At 57.2% G+C, this 17,297-nt stretch overlaps 1 protein-coding gene across 3 annotated transcripts; it reads right to left on the reverse strand.

Moving 5' to 3' along the window:
• Positions 1-504: 504 nt before the first annotated feature.
• On the reverse strand, positions 505-15,305 carry PDLIM4 (PDZ and LIM domain 4). 3 transcript variants are annotated; one of them, XM_010360003.2, is made up of 7 exons: positions 15,122-15,305; positions 10,150-10,301; positions 6,268-6,349; positions 1,744-1,922; positions 1,372-1,535; positions 931-1,048; positions 507-814 (listed from the first exon to the last, which is right to left on the reverse strand). In XM_010360003.2, the coding sequence occupies exons 1-7, from the start codon at positions 15,212-15,214 to the stop codon at positions 610-612; spliced, it is 993 nt and encodes a 330-aa protein (XP_010358305.1). In that variant the 5' UTR covers positions 15,215-15,305; the 3' UTR covers positions 507-609. The 3 variants fall into 3 exon arrangements, with proteins under 3 accessions (XP_010358306.1, XP_010358305.1, XP_010358304.1); XM_010360004.2 differs by lacking the exon at positions 931-1,048 and having other exon boundaries at positions 505-814; XM_010360002.2 differs by having other exon boundaries at positions 931-1,535.
• Positions 15,306-17,297: the final 1,992 nt, after the last annotated feature.

The raw sequence follows: 17,297 nt of genomic DNA on the forward strand, positions 1-17,297 counted from the left end.
AGAAACCTGGAAGAGAGAATGCCAGGAAGTGCAGACGGCCTGCGGCGGCCCAGGTGATCTCCACGCTCAATCACGCTCTCCAGGGGAGCGATCGCTCCAGAGGCTGCCAGCACCCCACCCCCACCCTGCTAGTGCCGATGATGGCCACAGGGGCCTTTCTCGCCCCCCACTCACCTTGGCACACACAGTTCCCCCCCCCAACCCGTGTAGAGTTAGTGCCTCTCTCATCTCTTAGTTCTCAGCTAACACCTTCCCTGACCCCACCCAGGTCATACCTCCTGTCGTCGCGCCGCACGCAGCATCCCAGACCTCACCTTCCTATTACTAGAGCTGCCCCGTTGTGATTCAGGTCTGCCTTCCACCAGGCTGCGGCCCCCTTCAGGGCAGCATAGTGGGTGCTCACCACTGCACCCTGAGCCTAGGACATTCCTGGCACCTGAGCAGATGCCACTGCACTCGGGAGCCATGCATGGCCTATGCAGGAGGGTGGCAGGCCAGGTGACAGGTTCAAGGTGGAGCAGAGGAACTTTATTAGAGGGGCAGGGCGAAACATATTTACACCGGCCGAGCAGGGACCTTAAGAAGCAGGGGTGGGAGCAGAGGCCCAGCTCAGACGAGTTCCACCTTGGCGTTGGGGTACACCGCCACCACATCGTAGCCCTCGGGCGGCTTCACGCGTGCCTTGGCGTGGCTCTCACAGTAAAGTCGCTCGTCCAGAAAGAAGTAACCACGCTGCTTGAGGTTCAGGCCGCAGTCGCTGCACATGAAGCACTCAGGATGGTAGAGCTTGTCCCGCGCCTTGACGATGGTGCCCCTGATGCGGGGAACGAGAGAAGACAGCGTCGAGTGACTGACAGGTTCGCGACTGCGCCCGCATCCAGGGCCCTGGAGGGCTGGGGTCCGGGAAGGGCAGCGGGGGCGGGTACTCACACGATGCCGTGGCCACAGCGCGTGCACTCGGGCAGCCCCTGCAGGCCGCTCAACGGAGAGCCCAGCTTGCTGGCCGTGGGCTTGAGGTTCCGGGGTCCGCCAGGCCCTGGCCGCTCCCCTGAAACCCGGAGCGTAGGTGGCATGAACGGGGTAAGGAGGTCAGAACTCCATTTCTGCGGGGTGTTTGGTTGGGCGCCGGATGGGCCATCGGCACCGAGACTGGGGAACGGGTTTGGCGGGCGTGGGGTGAGGGGCAGCGACAGGGGGTGGAGTGGGAATCAGGAAGCGAGGGCGTAGCAAGGGTGTAGCAAGGGTGTGGGACCGGGCCGCAGAGACCGAGGAGGGCAGGTGACTGGGAGGCAGGATGTGGGGTCGCTAGGGGGCAACCTGGGCACTGCAGGGAGTGGGAAGGCAGGTGGGGACAGGTGGCAGGCGTCTTACCACCCTCGCCGGCCTCTAGCATGCCCTGCAAGTAGCGGAAGGAGCCTGACTGCTTGGGCTCCGCAGCCACGGACTCGGCCGGCTCCCGCAGCATCCTGTACACCTCGGAGCCCAGGTCGACTCTGCAGTCCCGGCTTCGCGGGAGGCTTCTGGCTGGGTCAGCGCTGGGAGGGAGAAAGAAGTAGAGGAGGAAGGGATGCAGTTCCAGCCTTCATTCTGTGGACTTGGGTCTGGTGAGGCTTATGAGTCAGAATGCAAACAGCTGAGACCCAAGGATCAAGTGTCAGGGGTCAGGATGGGACTGGGTGAGATTTGAGGGATCAAGGGTTAAGATGGGTTCTAGGCATGGCACCGAAGTCATCTCTGTGCTACCTGGGGGGTGGAGACACATGCAGGGTGCTCATCTGGGCTGGCAGGGTGGCCTCGCTGCTGCCATTGTGAGGGACTGGAAAGCGAGGGGGTTGTCCATATGGAGATCCCAGGCTTGGTCTGCCATCTTCTGGCCCAGTCCCGGTGCCTGAGGGCCGCCTGCTGGTTATTGGACTGCCGTCCTATGAGAGAGAGGCCTAAGGCACTGGGAGACCCTCTGGCCTCTGGCCATTCCTTGTTCACCCCACCTCCACCTTGCTGTGCTGTGCCAGGTGGTGGATATCAGCTGGCTACCTCTGCTCTGGCACCTCTGGCCCGTGGTGCTCAGTCAGGGAAGGGATTTTTGGGAAAGGACTGGGCCTGGGGACTGGTTCTGGCCCTGCAGAAATGAGAAATATCCTTGGAAAGTCAGACACAAAAACCTGAGCAGCTGAGACTCAGCCTGGGCTTGTGAGCCCTGCAGTGGTTCTGCCTACCACCACTCATGAAGGGGTAGTACTGGGGCAGGCCTCTCCCAAGAAGCCTAAGGTCAGTGTGGCTACAGCAGGGTATGTGGCCTCCTGGCAGAGGTGGCCCTGGTGCACCAAGCCTTCTCACTTGCCTGAACTGTGGCGGGTACTGGGTGGGCCCACGGCTGGGAACTCAAAAAGGTAACTCTTGTCCTACAGCCAGGAAGGGTCCTTGACTGTCATGTGTCCAAGGCCCTTTGGGCAGGCTGAGGCTCAAGAGTGCCATTGTCAGGTCAGCCCCTTCTGGGCCTACACCTGTCCCCTATTTCCTGCTTTCCAGGCCACAAGGAGGAGCCTTCTGCAGGCACAGCAGATGAAGGGCAGAGACCAGGCTAGGGCTCAAGGCTCTCTGCCCCACTACCCCACAGCCAGTCTGGCGCCCATGGCTGAAACATTTTGTGGGGGGTGTCCTGAACCTGCCCCCTCAGCCATGAGGAGAGGGCAGTATCTCTGTGTGTGTGGGTATGAGTGGGGACTGGGGATCTTTGTCCCTGCAGAGTCCAGAGCTGTGCTGTTCCCAGCTTGCAAGTGCACATAAGCACACCCACAGCAATGTAAACAGGGGCATGCAGACTCTCACAAGTATGTTTTAAAGACACACACACATGCATAAGGAAAACACACATGCACCTTCCTACATAAAACTAACCACACGCATATGGTTACAGAGACTTGGAGCCAGCACTGGTCACCCCGGGAATGGCCATGGTGGCCTCCATGGCTGAGACTGGGCTAGCAGCCAGAGCAGCCTGATTTTAGGATGACGCTCAGTCCAGGCCATGGGGTAGGTCTTAGCCTCAGCCTGGGAGTGACATGTAAACCTCCTCTGCTCTACAGTGTGGACACAGAGTGCAGTGTGGACAGGAAAGCATGCCTATCATAGTGGGAAGAGCCCTGGTTTGGACTTAGGCAGCTCTGACGTGTAGTTGAGCCTGCGGGGTTCTGCCCTGACTGTCCCCTACTTTTTGCATGGTGGGAACCTGGGGAACAGGCAGACCAGCAGTTGGGTGGGCCCCCCTCCATTTCCCCCACCCCAACAGACAAACAGGAGGGTCTTGCTGCCCAGGTGGCCCCCATCAATGCAGCAGCAACAGGAAAATCCTTATTCACATCAGGCCCAACAAAAACCCCTGAGAAACCTGAGCGCTCTCACACATGTGTCTGTCGGGCAGGCATGCAGGCAGGGCTGGCCTCTAATGGGGACCAGATGGGCTGTGGCCAGTGGGGGTGTGGCTGAGCCTCTGGGCGGAGGTTTTGGTGGGAGGGAGGAGTTGGAGGGACTGGGACTGGGAGGAAGGAGGCCCTCATTCACCCCTACCCAGCAGGGTGGAGGGGTCCACTGCAGGGCCATCAGAGCCATTGCCCCTCCCACGGCCACCCATGCAGTTGCCTCTCTAGGCCTGAACTCTGTGGCTAGGACACACACGGCTACCTCAGTTTTATTTTGAGTCCCAGGGTTATCCCCTAACTGGGCAAGTCACTTCACCTCTCTGAACCTGTTTCTTTATCTATGAGCTGGGGAATGTGATGCTTTCCACATCAGGTTCCTTGTGGAGATGAAATAAGACAATTGCACAGTGCCTGGCACAAAGCACATACTCATTGGATGAATGGCTGTCAGGGGAATTCCTAGGCCCCCAGTCCTGGATTTTCCCCCTCTGTGGGTGGTGCACCTCATACCATATGCTCCTCTGCTCTGAGAACCAGCCTGCTGCCCACTTGGTTGTTGAAGCCTCAGTGGATTTTTCAGCAGGATGGGGGTAACTACCTGCTTTGGGACACTCAACTTGGAGGCAGGCGCTGAGTCCAGGTGAGCAGGTGCCACCTCCTAGAGGCTCAGTTCTAGCTCTCTGCTGGTCTGGGGAGGACAGGCTGAGTGTGCAAGGACTGCCTGCTCCACCTGACTTGCTTCTCCCTATCACCTGGTTCTGAGCATAATTGCCACTCCCTCCAGAAAACCCTGACTTATTACCATCCTTCCTCCACCCTGGGCTAGGCCAAGTACCTCCTGTGTTCCCACAAGAGGCCTGAGAGAAGGAGGTTCTCCTATGGCCCCACAGGGAAGGTGGGCCTGAAGTTCCAGCTGGCCCTGTCCCATCCCACTCGGGGATGTGTGCCAGGGCACCTTGTGCTGGTCCTAGGGCCAACTGTGGTTTCCTTCTCCTCCTCAATGGCTCCAGCTAGCTCCACCCCCTCCCCAACACCCCCACTCAGGCAGAAGGTGGGAGCAGCATGGGGACAATGGGCCCTGTGTCTGTGTTAGCAAGGACTCAGCCCTGCAGGGGCAGGGTGGGAGTGTTTTTGTCACCACCCATGGAGTCCATGACCTTTTAAGTACAAAAGTGGGGCAGCAGCTGAGGGGCTGCCCTGGTGCTTATGGAAACTCCCTCCTTCTCCAGTCTGAGCCACTGGCAGCCTGGTCTTCAAGGGAGTCAATGAGAATAAGTGTGGGGGCAGGGCGAGCTGCTCTACAGTCGCCAGCCTCCCAGGCCCACCGGCCTTGAGCCTCTCCTGGAAGACTGAACCCCCTCCCCACCCCGTCATGTCCATCCTGGCACTGTTGCCTCTGAGGGAGGCTGGGCCTCATGCATGAGCTTGGGGCCCGCACTATGCTGCTCCCCTCTGCCTGGCCCATGGCAAGCCTGGCTCATTTGTCTATGCCAACATGTACCCCTGCCCCTAAGGCCTGGGGTCCATGGGGCCACCAGAGCAAGCTTCTGAGACACAGATGTGGCCGTGGATCCCTGTAAGAACAGCTGAGGTCCAGGATAGAGAAGCCCAAGAACCTTTCTGTGGTCCTCCCCCACCACTTTATCTCTCATCTCTGTCCTCTCACTTCTCCCACCTTGCCCTCCCTTCCTCTGGACCTTCCTTTTCTCTGAACCTGTGGTGCAACACCTCACCTCTGGGCCACACTTCCTCTCCCTATCCCCCTTTGCCTGCCTTACCATTCCTAGGCCTTCAGGTCTTGGCTTCAATACCCCTTCCTCCAGGAAGCCCTCCTCGACTCCTTGTCTGAGTCATGTGACTACTTTGGGCTCCTTTGGCCCCTGGCTTCCCCTAGCCCAGAACTTCTAAGTCCCTTTCCCCTGCCAGAATGGGCACTGTCTGGAAGGTAGTAAGCATCTGGCTTCAGGGATGCCAGCCAGGCAGGGTAGGGAATAGAACAAGATGGGATTGGGGTAGATGGTGAGGGAGAAGCTGAGGCACATCCTTCCCTCTGGTTCAGGGAAGCCTCTCCTTACCTTGGCCCCTTTTCTTCCATGTTGAGAGGGTGGACAAAGGCAGGCTCAGGAGGCAATGGTCCCACATGCTGGGTCCCATGGTTCTGGCTCCATCACAGACCATCCCAATTTCCTTGCCCAAACTCTGTGGCCCAGTGATGGCTCTGGATACCTCAGTCATCCCCACTTGGCTACTCCTCATGCCATGGCAAAACAAGACCCTAGAACAGCCTGATCCCCTCACTATTCTTGAGGACAGGACCAGAGATATGACTCCTATCACATACAGAAAGGTGACTGGGCAAACAGGCCTGCAGCCTGAGTTCTGCTAGAAGCACCACAGGATGACCAGGAGAGAACTTCAGGCTTGGATAGGGCACCCAGAGGAGTGTCCCATAGCCTGAGGTCACTCCACAGCCTGAGACTGCCACCAACCTCCCCTGCTGCAAGCACAGTGACTTCTTAATGGTCTGGCATTACTGGGCATCAGAGTGAACTCCAGCTGGCTGTGTGGTAGCCACAAACCAAGGCCTAGCCCAGCTCCTGGACATCATAGGCACCTTGGTCCAGAATCCAGGATTGCCTGGAGTAGAGACAGAGCCACGCAGGTGCTCATCATCTGAGGAATATGGGATGGGGTATGGGCACGGTCCAGAGAAAATTTCTGCTTCAGTCTTTGTCTTGGGTATCTGAGAGCCCCAGTGAGGACACTCAGTGCAGGTGAACCTGCATGCTGGCCCCTCTGCCTTGGGCTCACTCTGAGCCAGGCCAGGCCAGGCAGTGTCTGTACATACCTGGATCTCAGGGTCGATGTGGGTCCTGTGTGCTTGAGCCTTGCTGTCATCAGGGGCACTGGGCCAGCTCCTGCCCTCAGGCCTGTGGCAGAAATTGTGATGGTCAGATATGTCTCCTACCAAGGCCACCATGCCTGGGAGCCAGGATCAAGAGGGGCTGGGCTCTGGGCTGTGCCCTGCAGGTAGAAGGACACCACTCCAGCGCTTTCCCCTGTACCACAATGGTGACTGTTGTGGCAATGAGCCACAACTCTAGCTGCCATCCTCCTGGGGCAGGGCTATATGCTTCTGTCCCCACCAGCTGCCCAATCCCTCTGTGGTCTGTTCCTGGAGAGGTTGTAGGACAAGGCCTGTGGCTTCCCTAATCTTCCACCCTCTTCGTGGCCTACAGAAGCTCAGCCCAAAGAGGCCCAGCTTACAGCACTGCAAGTCAGGCCTCACACATTGACCAGCTAGAAGCCTATCCACTCATCCTCTGGGCATCTGGAGATGCCTCTGGTGGGGTGTGGGGTCAGGCGTCCATCAGCTCTGGGGTAGGTGGAATGGAGGCTCTGAGGGGTGTGTCTTTCCTCCTGCTGCTGCTGCCGGCAGAGTCATCACTGAGTCTGCCCAACCCAGATGGGAAACAGGCCATTAGGAAATTCCTGCTTCGCCATAGAAACCAAAAGCCAAACACCACTCAGGAGGGAGAAAAACATCGTAAACCTGCCATAAGCAGGGCAGGCAGGCCGAGAGGCTACGTGCCTAGGGCCCAGCCCTGTCACTCAGTAGCCCTGTGAGAAGGCAGGCCAGGAAGGGGCATGGACCCGGGACTGGTGGGTGGGTGTGAAGTGAGGCTGGTTAGACCAAAGGGGAATAATGTCCTCCAACTCACCCAACAAAGCCTCCTGAGGCTTCTCGAGGTCTCACTACTGACATAGCAGCTTACCCCTGCCACTTCTGCCCCTTCAGTTGAGGGTTTTAATAATCTGTCTACACCCATGGTCCATACTCACTCTGCACTTCCTTGCCTCTGCCCATTCCTTAGTCCCTTGGAGGCTACCTCTCTACTCCAGGCCTTCGGTATTACAGCTCTGCTACTCCAGGGCAACACCAGCCCCATAGTCCCTGTCTCTAGTCCCCTCAAGCAGGCTCCCAAGTGGCTACCCTAACTCACAGCTCTAACTGTGGCCTCTGCCTACTCAGAGCTTCTCTTGGATAAAACTGGGACATCTTGTGTGGCTATTTGGCCTTAAACTTCCCTGAAGTTCTGCCCAGAAGAGCAGTACGAGCCTGACGTCTAAGGGTCAAAGGGCACAAAGTACCCAGAGCCATTAATGTGGCCCAATGCATCAGATCAGAATGAAAGGCTTAATCATGCGTCAACCTCCATCACAGGCTGGGCTCTTTAAACAAAATGACAGGCAAAGAGTAGGCTATGCAAAGGTACCTTGGGCCACATGTGATGGACAACAGGGACTCTATCAGTGGCCTCAGTGTTGGAGTGGATGTCAGGAAGGTCCTGGACCTATAGAACATGCCCAGGAAGTGTGATTTTGCTTGGATTGTTGGATGCCTGGCTTTGGGCTCAAAACAAAACAAGCCCAGTGGGGAAGCTGGGCCTTTGATACACTTTTCATTCTATGGGGAAGTCTGTGGGGGGATTAGAGCTCGCTGTACACAAGAGGGTAGGTAGGGAAGCTGGTCACCCCGGGAGCGAGAGCACAGAGCAGCTCACTCCAGCCAACTCAACAGGCTGATTCTGTGCAGAGCCCTTGCTGTGTGGGTGTGTGTCGCGGGGGCAGGGAGGAGTGTCTTTTGGGCCCAGGCATAGGTCCTGGCACAGCAGGCAAGATAAGGAGCAGAGTCAGAAAGCTTACAGGTGGGAAAGTGTCCAGTAGAAGAAATGTTGGCTCAGAGGGTCAAGGTGGCCTTCATATCTTGATCCCCCAGAGTCTGCATGCATGAGGGTTGGAGATGGGGGCTGCAGGGCAGGACTCAGGTTTTCACTCTGACTGAGCAAGCCTGGTACATCATCATCACTCAGTGTCCAGATCACAAGATGGTCCCTATTTTTGGTTGAGGAAGTTATGGGCTCAAGACATTAAATCACTTGCTGGAGTACAGCAGAGTTCTCTCTCCCTCTCTCTCTTTTATGGGTAACATTATGCGTCAGCACAGCATAATTCTCAACCCAGCTCTGTAATAGTAGAGAATGTGCTCTCATCTGCTCCATGGCCAGTGACATTTTGGGGCTGAAATGCCCAGAATGGAACAGGTCAGTGGACCTCTGGCTCCATCCATGCCTGGTTTGGAACAAAGGACTGAGGAAGGAAGGAAGGAAAGAAGGAGGGGGACCTCCACCCCACCACCCTCCCCTGACATCATACACTCTGGGAAGCTCCTGACTCAGGCCCCCTCTGAGGCACTCCTCCCCACTACTCCACTACCACTAGGGCTGCCCTTGTTCAGTCACACAGAGACAAGGCTGGAGGTGAGTCAGAGGCCAGGATCCCAGCCAAGCCGGGGAGGCTTCAGAGGCCACTCACGGGCAGAGCAGTGCTGACATTTCCCCCATCCAGCCTGTATCTCAGTCTGGAGGAGGGTGATGAATGTGATCCATTTATGGGAAAGGAAACCTGGGCTCATAGAGGTCATCTGGGCACCTAAGGCTCCAGAGGCTGGATGAGGACCAGCTTTGCTGAACTCCAAAGATGGAGCATCCTCACCATGTGCCAGGTAGAGCATACAAGGTCCTGGACTTGCAGCTGGGTCCACTCAGTGCCACGGGCACAGCCAGGGGTCCTGACCCCAACCCCGATCTGGTCATGGGCCAAGCATAAACAGGGGCGACCTCACAGGCCTTTCCACTATGTTTAATGGCTCCAAGCCAATGGCTTACCTCCCACCCTGCCAGCTTAGAGGCATGGTTAGCTGTGTTGTGGTTTGGGGAGGCTTTGCCCACACACTTCCACAGGGAGTCATGGAAGTCCCCATCAGCAGTGAACATGGCAGAGCTGATAAGTTATGCCTGACTTCTGTGGATCGAGGTGGGCAGGGGAGTGGGGAGATCCCACTCAGCCAGGCTTAGGCCAACTGCTTCTCAGAGCTGAGTAAAGACCCAGGACCTGAGGAAGGCTGGGTCTCCCCACCCCCACTCCCAGTGGACCTTCCATCCCAGGACAATTTATGGGGCACAGATGGGGCTTGGCAACCTCCTGTCCTCCCTTCTTGATCGGCTGCACAGCATTACACAGTCCATAGCATGAACTTTTCCCAAATCCATATTTAACCAGGGCAGACGTGTGGGCCACGGTGGGGACGGCTGTGGCAGGGCAGCTGCGGGGCTGGTAGGAGTGGTCAGCAGTCAAGTAAAGGGTCTGTAGTCTTAGGAGAGAGCCCTGAGGTCAAATTTTGCTACCCCACTCCCTCTCTATGTGACTTTAAGCACCTTCTAACCTTTCTGAGCCTCACTTGTCTCATCTGTGAAGTGGGGACTATACTAGGTTTTACCTTTTTTAAGATGGTAAATGAGGGTTAAACGAGGTGTTGCACAAGAAACTATTTTGAAATGGTCATCACGCTGGTCACTCAGGGGAGGGGAAAGGACTGAAACAAATGTCCCAGAGGCTATTCAAGGTCTTATTTCAGTTGCCTGCAACACTTGCCATAAGTGCCCCAACACACTTCTAGTCTAAGTTAAAAGGGGATTTCTTCCCTTCTTAAGCTACAGCTCTAAACAGTGTCTGCCAGGCCCCCATGAAAGTACTACTCCTTGGGACTCTTCCTGGATGGGGTGCCCAGGAGCTGAGCTGTGTGAAGCTGTGCTCACCCAAGATGCTGGCTGCCCATAACTGCCTACCTTGTCCCGCCATCCTCCCAGCCCAGCCCATCTATGCATACCTGCTCACAGACAGTGTGAGGTGATCGTGGCAGCCCTTGATGCGGTTCTGTGCCTCCAGGTGTGTCATGAGCTCTGTGCTCTCACCATTGATGGCCTGGATCAGGTCTCCTGGACACAGGGCAGCCAATGCAGCCTTGCTGCCAGCATGGACCTGCGGGCAGACAAGCCAGATGGCTGGGCACAGTCATGATGTGGCCTTGCTGCAAGCTCTGCTCTAGGCCTCCTCCAACCTCAGAACCTAGCCAGTGTGGCCTGCTACCAGCATGGCCTGTGGATGGGCAAGCCGAGAGGCTGGTTGAGGTCCCCATGTAGCCTGGCTGAAGCCTTGCTGGAAACACCTCCAACTCCAGCACCTGGAGGCTTGGCAGGGCATGAGGATATACGAGAAGGGCTTCCTCTGGGCTGGGACAAGTGGATGTTGTTCTTGCAGCCTGCATGTGTGCCCAAGGACATGCAGGGGCCACAGAGACACATGGAGACATATGTGCTCACAGACACATACAGAGCATGGACATGTCACAGATACCCTACACAGACAAGGCCCCACCCAGACAGACCATACCCCTTGACCTAACATTCAAACCCTTAGTGATCTTGCCTTCCTACTTGCTTGATCTCAACTCTCATCCTTACCTCCACACCCACACTCTGTCCAGACCATGTGAATGTCTATGGGGTGTTCAGAGGCACCATATGTCACTCACCTCCACACTTCTGCAAAAGCTGTTCCCTCTACCTGGAACATTCCTCTGACTCCCACATCCTCATCCTTCAGATCTCAGCATAGAGGCCACTTCCTCTGGGAGCCTCTCTGGGATCTCACTACCCTGTGTGCTCCCATAACCACCTTTCCCCCCTACATTGTTCATGTTAATACTTCATTGTAATTAAAATGGGAAGGTCTGAACATCACCTCCCTGGGCAAGTCCAGGGCCATCCAGTTCCAGCTGCCAGCCTGCACTTGGGGGTCAGAATTCTAGCTCTACTTCCCCTGCAGCACAGGAACTCAGGCTACCTCAGTGCCACTATTGACCTCTCAAGGTCAAGCAGTGTTCACACTTGGAAGCTCTTACAATGCTGGTCAGTGGAAGAAGGCTAGGATGGGGAGTGGAGTTAGACTCACAGAGATACCTAGGTAAGCAACCCAGGGGAATCCAGGCAATGGAGCACCCCTCACCCTGCCTTGGCCCCAACATAGCCTTTAGAAATAGATTTCTTACCCAGCCTCTCCAGCCAGTGCCCAGCTGGTTCAAAAGCTGCCAGTGACCTCGTTCTTTTGGGTGGGAGCTCCTACTGGTGGGAACTCCTGGAAGCCCAGCTAGGCTCAGTTCAGCCAGGTCTCAGTAGTGAGTGGACAAAGCTGAGGTGCTGGCAGCTCCTTGGCTGGAGGCTTGGTGCTGGCACTGCCCAAGCTGACCTGTCCTGAACTAGGCTGCTTCAAGGAAACGTTCTTCTGAAGCATGACACCCTCAGCCAACCAGGCAATCATGAATGTTCACTTGTAGGGCCTGGGCACCTGTGCAAGCCTGTCATCCTGGGGGAGACACCCACTTGGCACCATCCCACCCTCCCCTCAAGGCCCTCCTCCGCCTCTTCCCCTTCATGGATACCTGCCTTACCTGCCTTGTGCCAGGGCCTGGGCTCTATGCTTTACCCATAACTAGCTCACAACAAGCCCTCAACCACCTGGTGAGGCAGAGGCTGTTCTCATCCCTATTTTACAGATGAAGAAAGAGAAGCCTGGGGGAGGGGTGCCATGCCTTAGTCCCCACACTGGAGAGGAGTCTTTCTTCAGGGGGCGGCTAACTGCGGCAGGATGACTCAGCCAGCACAAGGGGTGCATTCAGGCTTCTGTGGGCGGAGGAAGTTTCTTGAAAGCAGGGGTGGCTGGGATGCTGCCAGCTCTATTGAGCTAGGGGAGTTCTGGTCAGAGAGGGTGTGAGGCCAAGAAATTGTGACTCTCCCAGCCACCTTTACATGCATTATCTCATTAATGCTGAAGGCAAGCCCATTTCCTAGATCAGGAAATGGAGGTCCAGAGAAGTACAGAAGGATAGTTAATTGATAAAAGATTGAATCAAGATTTCAATCCAGGCCACCCGGGTCCAAATTTAAAACTACGCTTTTAATACCTGTACTTTTCTTCCAAAAGGGGTAAGGGAAAAGAGGGTATCCGAGGGAGAGATAGTGTTCCAGGCAGAAGGACCAGCATGTATAATGGCACATCTGGAGAGAAAGTAGAAGGAAGGTTGTATGGCCTGAGCATCATGAGTGAGGGGAGGGTGGAAGAGATGAAGTCAGAGAACAGGCAGGGAACAGATCTTGCAGAGCCTTGTACACGCGGGTGGGAAGCTGGCATTTCTCCTGGGTGATTGGGAACCATGGAGGGCTCTAAGCAGGGAAGTCACAGGACAGAGTGGAATTCAGGCCGATCCCTCTAGCTCCTAAGCACAGGATAAACAGAAAGAAGGAACAGAGACAAGAACAGTGAAGTGAGGTGAGCGGTGAGGGCATTAATCAGCCCCTCACCGGTAGTGGCTGCATTCCCAGCCCCTGATCCACCCAGCCTAGATGTTGTGGTGGGCTAGGAGTCCAAGTCAGAACCAGGTGCCACATTGTCCCACACAGTCACAGCAAACTCCAGACTGCCTGGATTCCTCCTGTCTCCACTTTGCTTCTCTGGGTCGATTACATTGGCCTCTCTGTGCCTGGGTCTTCATCTATGTAAGGCCAGAGGGAGTCCTTACTTCTAAAGGCTGTTGTAAGGACTACTTGAGAAAATCAGAGCGTGTAAAGCTCCCACAGGAGGCTGGACATAAGGTGGTGCTCATTCCAGGGACTGGAGGGAGCTGTTACCAACACGCATTAGGGTGGGGCCTGGCACACCCTGGATGCTTGGCCAAGGCCAGCCATCATTATAGGTTGTGGGGAAGGAGCCCCAGATGATGTTCTTGGGACTCCCCGAGGCTTCATCAGCTGAGATTGCAAGCTCCCAGCCCTGCCAAGTTGATAGCCTCCTCCCTGTCTGCGTGAGGCTGTCCCTCCCTATTGGGTCCCTGGTAGGGGAGGTCCTGGAAGCAAGGGAGGGGCTGGATCTTGAGCCCCCTTGGTGAAGACACTCCCACATATCTTCAGTCCCTGTAGACCTGCCCCGGAGGTACCTGCTAGGCAAGCTGTGGCCTGTGCCTCCCCAGCACTGTAAATCTCCCCAGATCCCACCCAAACCCAACCTCAGCCATCCTGGCTCCTAGGGCCTGAGCTGCTGCCGCGTGACTTTGGGGGACAAGGGAGGCTCTTCCTGGCAAACCTTCTCCCAGACTGCCCTCCTGCCTGGGGCCTGCATCCCCAGTCAGCTCCAAACAAGGCTGTTGCTGCTGCTGCTGCCACAGCCGCGGCTATGATGGCTGTGACGTGTGGAGGCCTTTCCTCGGCGGGCAGGCAGCCGCGTGGGCAACAGATGTCTCAGCTCGCTGCCGCCTGCAGCCGTCAGCCGCCGCCACTGAGCCTGTCAGCGGCCTCACGCCCAGGGTGCCTGGCCAGCCTGCTTAGTGCCCCCACTAGTCCCCTCAGCGGACACACAGCATGACACACACAAGCAGACACAGGCTTGCACACACACACACACACACACACACACACACACACACACACACACACACAGCAGGAATCCAATAGGAAAGAGGGAGATGAAAGGCTCCAGGATTTGCTGAAGGCCCACCTCACTCGGCCCCAGGGACCTGGCAGTGAGGGCAGATGTGGGAAGCCTCCTAGGACAGCTGGGCCTGCCTGTCACCCTGGCCCCCAGAAACGGGACTCCATGATTCCATGCTCCACCTGGTGCCCACCCCCTCCCAAGAACTGTAGAGAAGTCTCTGAAAGCCCAGCCAGCTTGGCCCAGCCCCCATGGCAAGAGGTGGCAGTAGGGTGGGGGAAGGTGCTTCTCTGTGCCTCTGACACAGGCCCCCAAAGACAAGATCAGCCTGTGTGGGAGCAAGGGATGGTCGTCAGATGGTTTCAGGTCATCTCTGCTCCTTCCAGACTGAGAGCCGCCAAGGGCAGGGCCTGGGTTCTCTCCTCTTCTGTCTCTTAGGCTGGGGCCCCCCAAGGGCAGGGTCTGAGTCCTCTCTTTTGGCCCTCCAGACACGAGGACATCAAGGCTGGGCCAGGATCCTGTCTCCTCTAGACAGGCACCCCCTTGAACAGGGCCTGAGTCACCTCCTCCACTCCTCTATACTCAGACTAGCCACGCTCCAGGGCTGTGCCCGCTCCTTTTCCTTCTCCATGGGCAAGGCAGGGCCCTGGGAAACTTGAGGAACAGGCCTGAGGCTGTCCTGACCCCTGGCTTTGTGTCGTCTTGTGGGGAGGGGTCTCACAACCTCACAGTCAAGTTTCCCTTTCCCCTGGAAGCCAGAATTATTCCTGGTCACTTCCCCTTAGGGTGACTGAGGTCATGAATGAGAGACTGACTCACGCCCAAAGTGGGAAGTGGATGGACCTTTCTCTTCTCAGATTCAGCGAGGACCCCAGACCTCCCTGGGTCACCCAGGTCTGCCAGCAGGGACCCCTGATAGGGGAAGGGGGGGTTCTAAATCATTTTGCCCCAGATATTCAGGCAGGGGTGAGTGAAAAGTTTCTGGGCCTCTCTCTGTAGAGCTGTCTAGACCCCTGGCCCATCCCCGCAGGTCCTTCCCGGGTCCACAGTGGCTCCCCCCAGATGAGGCCAGCGGGGAGGCCGGTGCGTGAACTCTTGGAAGATTCTCCGCGGGATCTGGCAGACAGGCCCAGCGTGGGAGGAGGGCGGCTGTGGCTGCCGGCCCTGCCTGGAAGCCGCCTCTATAGCATGTGGGGCACCCAGGCCCACCCTCCGCCTTCAAGCCTCGGATACATCGGGGATCTGGGTCCCGGGCGGGACCGCGAGGACCGAGTCTCAGACCCGGGACCGCCCTGCCGCCACGCAGCCGCCAGACTCACCCGCGAGATGGTGAGGGGCGCGCTGAAGTCCCGGCCGCCCACCAGGCGGAAGCCCCAGGGCGAAGGCCCGCGCAGGGTCACGGAATGGGGCATTGCGGGCCGGAGCCACAGCCGGAGCTTGAACCGGACTCTGAGGAGCCACCGCCGCCGCCGCCGCCGCCTGGACGCCGCGCCCCGCCCCCGGCCAGCCCGCCCCGGTCCCCCCTCGTCCCAGCCCCCGCCCCCGCTCCCTGCGCGCCCGGATTGGCCCTGCGGCCGGCCCGACCCTCCCACTTCGGGGGGCTCTGAGGATCCGCCCTCAGCCTCGGCTGCCTGCAACCCGGCACCCCCGCCCAGCTCTGAGACCCCCGGGTTCGGATGGCCCCGACGGCCTGGATCCTGCTCGGGCCTCGGATTTGCCGTCCGCGGACCCAAACCCGGCTGTCGACACCGGCCCTTTGAAGTCGCTTTTAGGGAAGGTGCTCCAGCCTGAGGGAGGGATGGAGGGCCCACCTGGGGGATGGGGCTGCGCCCAGCTCAGATACCTCCTCATGGGCCCGACTGGCAAACCCACGGCCCATCCTCCCGTGTGAGAAGCCCTCTGAACCAAGAACCCTCTGAACCAGGGGCCTGAGCAGCACTGGGCCAGGGACGCAGACCCAAGACGACAGCAGGCAGCGCCAAGCATGGGAGTGGGCACAGAAAGGTCCTCAGACTAGTTTGTGGAGGCCAGTAAGGCTTCCTGGAAGAGGTGGTCCCTGACTTGTATCTGGAAGCAAGGTGTCCCTGCTTCCCCAGGACACTCAGGCCTTCTCTTGCTGCTTGCAGGCTCCTCGAAGGCCACTTCCCTGTCCGCACAGCCCCCTCCCCTCCTCCTTTGCCAGGAGCTTTGTTTCCCCAGATCTCCTGAGAAAGGAGCAGCTGCAGCGGCTGGGGTCCTGGCTGTGCAGTGTGAAGGGAAGAAATATATGCAGCTCTTCACTTTGGGCCCTTCTCTCTCCGAGGTCTTCTCTCCATTCCCAACCATTATCCTCCGGGGATGTACCTGAATAGCCAATGCAGATGCCATGGCACCACCGACCTCCCTCTGGTTCTCCGGGCACTTCTGTCTGGCTACATCAGGGAGACACCATTTACTTTTCCAGACCCTGTGGAGGCCTCTCATTTAGCCCAAATCCTTAACCTTATGTGTCCTTTTAGCCAAGCTGTGATAAGGACCCTGCTCTTGGGCTCCTCACAGGTGGTGGGATGAAATGAGTCCGCTGGGTCTCTGACAACCCCCAAAAAGGAGAACTGCTTGAGAGGCACAAACCTAGGACAGTCCAAGGAAGGGAGGGGCCCTTTGGGGTAGAATGTGGGTGCCTCTGTGGGAGGCAAGATGCTGCTATCTCTTCAGCTGGGAGAGAAACAAGTGGTGTGTGTATATGGGAGTGTATTTGGGGTGTGTGTTGGGGGGGGTGTCTGAATCCATTAGAGCACCAGCCACTGTGCTGTTCTCCATCACTTTGTCGGGGAGGAGGTTTCTGCTCAGCCCCATGCAGACTTGGACCACAAGTGAAGAAAGGTGGAAGGGCCAGCAGGAGAGCTGGTCACTGCATGGTCTCTCTGATGTCTGTAGGCCAGAAGTTTCCCAGGACTTAAACCCTACTAAATGGGGTAGAGAGTGGGGGGCAGCCGTCCCTTATCACTGGCTGTCCTGAGGGTTTGGTGTACAGCATGGCTTGTGGTCAGAGGCCTGTCAGCCTGGCTCCAAGAGTCCTGGTGAATGTAAACAGTACGGACCTTTGCTAGGGAAAGGGATCCTCAGAGGTCTGTGGAAGCTTCTGCCCAATGCATCCCAAAGTGAATTCCTGAAACTCCTCTTCATACATTGCTTGCTTCCCCCAATTTGACATCCCAAACACTGCCCACACTCCTCGCCTCCATCCTGAAATTCCCTCATTACCCGTTTACTTCTGTCCAGGAGAATGTGAAGTGGTCCTTCTGAGTATGACCTTCCTGGCCCCTGAGTCTCTGGGCAGTGCAATCCATCTCCAAAGGCTTCTGTCACAGGGTTGGAGGTGGAGGTGGGGTGGGGACTCTGGATGACTTTTTTAGAATCTGGTCCATAAACTTCCCCATTTCATCGTGCAGCGTTCTGGACAGATTGCAATGATGCAGGATCCGCGTCCAGGCCAGTCATCCCTCACATGAGTTC

The sequence above is a fragment of the Rhinopithecus roxellana genome, chromosome 3 (assembly GCF_007565055.1).
Source record: "Rhinopithecus roxellana isolate Shanxi Qingling chromosome 3, ASM756505v1, whole genome shotgun sequence".
NCBI classification, from domain to species: domain Eukaryota; kingdom Metazoa; phylum Chordata; class Mammalia; order Primates; family Cercopithecidae; genus Rhinopithecus; species Rhinopithecus roxellana.

Bases quoted from the DNA above. Each gene is read 5' to 3' on its own strand.
- PDLIM4 (XM_010360002.2), bottom strand. From the start codon at position 15,214: ATGCCCCATTCCGTGACCCTGCGCGGGCCTTCGCCCTGGGGCTTCCGC. The intron at 6,350-10,149 runs GTATGCATAGAT...TTTCTGCCACAG, and splicing joins CTCACACTGTCTGTGAGCAG to GCCTGAGGGCAGGAGCTGGC. The intron at 1,923-6,267 runs GTATGTACAGAC...TCTCTCTCATAG, and splicing joins ACATCGACCCTGAGATCCAG to GACGGCAGTCCAATAACCAG.